The sequence below is a fragment of the Dendrobium catenatum genome, unplaced genomic scaffold (genome assembly GCF_001605985.2).
Source record: "Dendrobium catenatum unplaced genomic scaffold, ASM160598v2 fragScaff_scaffold_733, whole genome shotgun sequence".
NCBI classification, from domain to species: domain Eukaryota; kingdom Viridiplantae; phylum Streptophyta; class Magnoliopsida; order Asparagales; family Orchidaceae; genus Dendrobium; species Dendrobium catenatum.
The window spans coordinates 957,398-963,775 of NW_021319195.1; the positions used below are offsets into that span (position 1 = coordinate 957,398).

The window sequence follows — 6,378 nt, forward strand, 5'->3', positions numbered from 1 at the left end:
GGTTGATTTTATTTTATTTTTTTGCTTTTTTGCTTTTGCGTTCAGTTGTATGGTTCGATCATATATAGAGTTAAGGGTGCGATGATGAAAATTTAGGTAATTTGAGATATATGAGGTTAATGACATTATTGTGTCGAATATGAGAGGCAAACACAAACCATCTGAATATATTTATAGTGAAGTATTACACTGCTTTTAGTGTATGTGCTATCAAAGGTCAATGCAAAGCTTGGTAGCTTGAATTCATAATTAAATATAAAAATTCACTTGCTATTGCTTAATAAAAATGATTTTAATTTTGATGATCTTCATGAACACTCTATTTATAATAATATAAATGTGATCTTATATATGTTGTTATTATATTTAATTTTATAAAAAAATTTATCGACTTTGCTATAGTTGTTGTGATTGTATTCAATATGTTATTGTAAATATATATTATAACTACTTTAATTTAATATAAGGGTTTTAATCAAATTTTTATCTATTGTAGTGTTTGCCTAATTGCATTATAGTTGTTGTGATTGCATTTTAATATGTTATATATGCTCAATTATATAACAAATTTGAACCTTATTCGATTATTGAATGAACTTTAATCAAATCTTATTAATAAAAAAAATATTTCAATCTAATTTTTATAGATAATTATAGTCATCACGCAAATAAATCATAAATTTCAACAATATAACATACATATGTAAGCATTTACATTCTTACATACCAACTGTTGGGAAAATACTAAGGTTTCGTTTGAGACAGCTTTCTTACTACTTTTGAAAGCAGCTTTTTAATACAAAATTTTTAATTTTTCTACTAGAAAGTTGTTTTAAAAAACAAATTTTTTAATTTTTATTCTAAGAAGCTGCTTTAAGAAGTAATAAAAAAGCCGTCCCAAATGAAGCCTAAGTGTCTATTTGGGACAGTTATAAAACTATTATGAAGATTTTTTTTTTAAAGGTGCTACAAAAAGCAACTTCTTAGCTCAAAAATTTCATGCAAACAATGAAAAAATAATGGTCAAACAAAAATCTTGATTATGGCCAACGAATTAAAGCAGTAAGAAAGTTGTCCCAAACAGAACCCAAGATTTATATTTAAAGGTACAAAAGCATCAAACTAAAGATTTCTCTTCAGTGGTGACTAATTACTAGTTCATGTCATTGTATTTAACATTACTATATCAGAACAAAAATGTTATTTAGTTCCATATCTCTAATAACAAACCCACACAACTAAAAATTACCAGGCAATATTCATATTTACAATGAACATTTCTCATTTATATGGAAGCTTGCTTTGATATATAACAGTACAGTCAGTTTCTTTGGAACTCAAATATCCTCAGATGCAAGAATTCTCGGCTCAAAATTTACCTTTTCAGCTAAAAGTCTTAGGCTTTGTTTGGGACGACTTTCTTGCTGCTTCTTAAAGCAGTTTTTTAGTATAAAAATTAAAATTTTTATATTAAAAAACTGTTTAAGAAGCAACAAAAAAGTCGTCCGAAACAAAACTTTAATCTTCATGGTACAAATGCAAGCCAAAACCAAACCGAGCGCAGGCTCTACAGAAGGCTAATTCTTCTGCAGCAGTAACAGGATCTTCAAACTGGTTATTCCTTGAGGATACTGTCCCTGTAGATTCACGGTGTGCCTGTGCCAATAAGGTGAATGAGGCATTATTTCCAGCTATATATTTTAGGAGGAAGAAAATTTTTTTTATTGTGTTAGACAAATATGAATATAGTCAACTATGCATCAATCATCTCTTTAAATAAGTTTCTGAGGAGACATTTAAGTTCAGCTTTTGCTACACATCCTTCATTTAAGTTCAGCTTTTTCCCTAACGATGGCTGTGTCGAAAATGAATCTCAACCAGAGATGACTCAATTATCAAAATACCACATGAACTCATATTGAACCAAATATTTTGCTAGCAAGTCAGCAGAGTTGATAAGGTTCAAATAGCAAAATAAAAAGCATTAAAAATCCTGATGATGATCGTGTTGAAGGTGAATATCAACCAGAGGGGTTCATTTTCAAAAATTCATATTTTTTATGTTGTAAGCATAATACATCAGGTGACTTCAATCGATAATGACCGAGTTGAAAGCAAATCTCAATTATAGGAACCATATATTTCAAAATGCCCCCAAATCTTGATACAAATTATTTCAAGGATATATCAAAATGAGTTTATAAAAATCTAATAAAATTTAATATTCAAATAAAATCTATCATCCGCATAACTTAAAGTAAAATTAATCCATCATTCGCAACTGTTTATTAAAGATGATAAATTTGTGAATAGTAGTCAGTGCTCTATCATACACATCTTTAAAAACTTCACCATATTTGCCTTAATGTGCACCAAACTATGATGCACCAACACTTTCCCTCAAAGAGACGTGCAGTATCCGACGTGTATCAGACATCACACATGTCTGACACGCCTCTGATACATGTCAGACATGCCGAGAACATGTCCGATTAAAAAAATATTAAATACAAATTGAACACCCATATCCGACAAGTATATTAAATATTTTATGAAAAATTTTAAATATAATTTCTTTTATTTTAAATTTTTATTTATTTAAAATATTAAAACTAAATTTCGTATTTCCTATCCACAACACCAAATCCCCGTACTCAATACCCCACTCACCGAATATTCTCATTTTTATTTCTCTTTGGCAGGTCGCGACTTTGGTTTCACAACAATGTCCAATATCATCTCAACATCGAATTCTAACGTTGGTACAAAATCAAAAATTTAAAACCATCTCAACATCAAAGTCAGACACTATCTTGACATTGATGCTTGATGCTAACAATTTATACATCCACAACTTAACAACTCATCTTTGTCCAACTTCGACTTAACATCAACGATCAACGCACTCTCAACATCGACGATAGACACCATCTCAACATTGACGCTCAATACTTCTGCATAAAATCAATACTCGACTCTCGACAACATTGTCATCTTCTCTCTCAATGTCTGATACACGAAATCGACGCCTGACTCTTGAAATCCTAAAATTAATCATTTTAAGAACAAATTCTAATTAAATGACTTATTAATTTAAAATTATTTTTAATATTATCTTTAATCAATTTTTATACACTATTTATAAAATTAAAAAAAAAATTCTAATACCGTGTCCAAACTGTGTGCGTGTCTGTGTCATATATTTTCAATAATTGACGTGTCCGTAAAGTATCTGTGTCACCGTGTCCGTGTCTATACATCATAGGCACCAAATCAATTTTCATGATAATTAGTCAGATATCTTCTCAAGATCAATAAAAATCAAATAAGACCGTTTCTCTGTTCTTTATACTTTAATAGTGAATATATTAATATGAGGACTATTTTCATAGTAGATCTTCATGGTATGAAATCAAATTAATTCTTCAAACTGATTGATGTTTTTAGGCCTATGTTCCATTACTCTTTCCCTTAAGTACATGATATATGGCTCATGAATTTGATTAGTCTATAATTAATACAACTTGAACAGTTTATTTACTCTTAGATAGTGCAATCAAAGTGTTTTTCACCAATCATTCAGTATCCTCTTAGATTTCAGAATTTCAATTAAAAAATTGCTAACAAAATAATTGCAATATTCCACATAACTCTCGTTATCATCAAAAGAAGTTGATGAAACAGGATTATCATGCAAAGCTTTCCCACCGTCAAAAGTTTCTTTTCTAACTCAACTCTCCTGAAATAGGACCCTAACAAGCCCAACATGTGTTAATACAGTATCAGTGATTTTCTTATCTTTAGGGAAGGAATGATTGGGCAGTTTGATGCTCCAATTCATCATAAAAAACGGTAAAGATTAAGAAATCCATGGGGGAAAAATAAACATGCAAAATAAATTCAATGGCATTCAACAAACTAGTAAATTTTGTTCAATTGATGCTATTTAGATTTAGGGCTCATCTGGCAATGTTTTCATGTGTTGTACTCTTTTGAATTGTGTTGCACTTGCTGCTAAGTAAAACAAATTACTATTTAATAAGATTACAGCTAGGATTATTAAATAAACTGCTATGAAATTGAATAGCCAAAATGGGCATTTTTACGTAATTTATATTAAAATAATTTAATACCTTACAATAATAATGCATATATAATTGCATAAATTTAGTTAATTAATTAACATAATATTATGAAATTAGTGATTGGTAAATTATTCGCCTTACAAATTAGAATAGGTTAATAACATAATTATCTAATACTAACTAGTTAAATATATTAAAAAAGTTATTAATTTTGTATGATTAATTAGAATGATTTATTACCTAGTAATTGCTCATTAGAAGATTATTCTAATTAATACCCCATTAACATAAGAAATCTGGAAAGATTAATATCCTTTTCAAATCAATTAATCAGCCTAATACATCCAAAAATCAATTAAATTTTTTAATTTTTTGACGAAGTATGTATGTAGGATCTACTTAAACAGGCAAGAATTCCTCTTTTCTATTAATGAAAAAGAACAAAAATCAATTAAACATACCTCTCCATCTGATCCTCTTATTGTAACACGGTACACCACTGTTACACTTCCATCATCAGAGAATATTACGTCACGTACTTCTCCACACCAGCCTTGATAAACGTGGTCAATATAAATACGTTAGTCTTTTGCATGGAGGGAGATCTTGCATGTCACTCAATGAAGTGACTAGCAAGGTAATTAATTCTAGAGAAGATGACGCAATAATATTAATAACCAAAACTAGGATTTTTCTTCATCAACAATTAAGATTGTTTACACGAGCATAAATTGATGAAATCACAAAGAGAATATACAAAATACTGTGTTCAAGTACCTAGATCATTATAGATATATAGTTAAGCACTTAAGAATTATCTAATTGATTCTTGGAAAAAAAAAAAGTTAAGCACTTACATTAGTCCATCGAACTAAACATTATAAAAGAATAAGCTACAGTGTACATCAGATTCGTACCTTTATGGTTGCTTGCATGTTTTAAAGAAGGTTCTTCACGAATCTGTTTGGTTATTGTTAGATTAAATTATATATCAGGATATTGCATCCCTTGCCTACATTAGAAGCATAATACTAAGTTAAGTGTTGCAGAGATGAGGATGCTTAGGTGGATGAGTGGATTTACCCTTAGAGATATGATACGAAATGAGCATATACGAAAAAGGTTGGAGTAACTCCATGGAAGATAAGATTAGAGAGAGTCGCCTTAGATGGTTTGGTCACATTTAACGGAGGCTTTCCGATGACCCGGTTAGGAAAGTTGAGGTATTAGATTTGACTTATGCTAAGATAGGTAGAGGTAGACCTAAAAAGACTTGGTTATAAAATATTAGAAATGATATTTCTTTATTAGATTTAAATGAGAATTTGACTTTTAACATGACACAATGACGAAAAACGATTCATGTAGCTGACCCCACGTAGTGGGACAAAGGCTTGATGTTGTTGTTGTTGATATTGCATCTAGTAAGATAAAAATTAAAAAAAAGTGCAATATGACAATTAGGTTAATGTTTATTAGTTATTTTAGCGCATGGACATATATCGATGCAGAATGGATGAGAAATTTCAACATCATTATTTTCCTGTATATAAAAAACTGATGAGAAGTGAGAAGTATTAAAATGATTAACAGCAACGTCCTCAGCTTATGTGTCATACGCAGTGTACCTGGAGCATAGAAGCTCAGCATTCTGTTTGCATGATACCTACAAAGCAATTTAAAATCGAATCAGTAGAGGTGAGATATGGCAGGAACTACAATACTTTGAATGAGATTTAAAATAGAAACCCGTAATGAACAAATCCACCAAGCTATTTGGAATGTAATTAGGAAAAGTACAAACAATATAAATTGAATCATCTAGAAAAGAAAAGTTTTGCAAGGAGAGGTTTCCTTAATAAACTTTACAAAACCTCTCATTGACGGTGAAGAACATAACATGCATAAATGAATAGGCCAACATAGATCTAACCATCTTTAAGTTGTATGTGTTAATGAGCTGGTGTCTGTGTGCACATCTTTTTCCTTTATGTCGTTGAACAGTTGGACTGCCATGGATACAATGAAAGCAAAGGCATTGACGAAAAAGGCAATAAAACAGAACATAGACGAGAAACAACGTACACATCAATAGGGCTGCAAACGAACCGAGCCGAGCCGAGTATGTGAGTGTTCATGTTTGAGTTTGTTTATCATTAGCTTGTTTATGTTTGGTTCGTGTTTGATTCGAGCTTTATTATTTGTGTTCATGTTTGGTTCGTTTACTTTAAGGGTGTTCATGTTTGGTTCATGTTTAGTTCGTTTGGTGCTTATCGAGCTGTATACAAATAAG

The 6,378-nt window shown here is 30.4% G+C and overlaps 1 protein-coding gene across 1 annotated transcript in view; it reads right to left on the minus strand.

The window, feature by feature from the left end:
• Window positions 1-1,140: 1,140 nt before the first annotated feature.
• The window catches only part of LOC110102340 (DNA repair RAD52-like protein 2, chloroplastic), a 22,568-nt gene continuing 17,330 nt past the window's right edge, over window positions 1,141-6,378 (minus strand). The window contains exons 2-4 of the mRNA XM_020830648.2: window positions 5,714-5,751; window positions 4,547-4,638; window positions 1,141-1,656 (exon numbers count right to left, since the gene is read on the minus strand). Of these exons, the coding sequence (XP_020686307.1) occupies window positions 1,519-1,656; window positions 4,547-4,638; window positions 5,714-5,751 (268 nt within the window). The 3' untranslated portion in view covers window positions 1,141-1,518. The remainder of the gene's footprint in view (window positions 1,657-4,546; window positions 4,639-5,713; window positions 5,752-6,378) is intronic.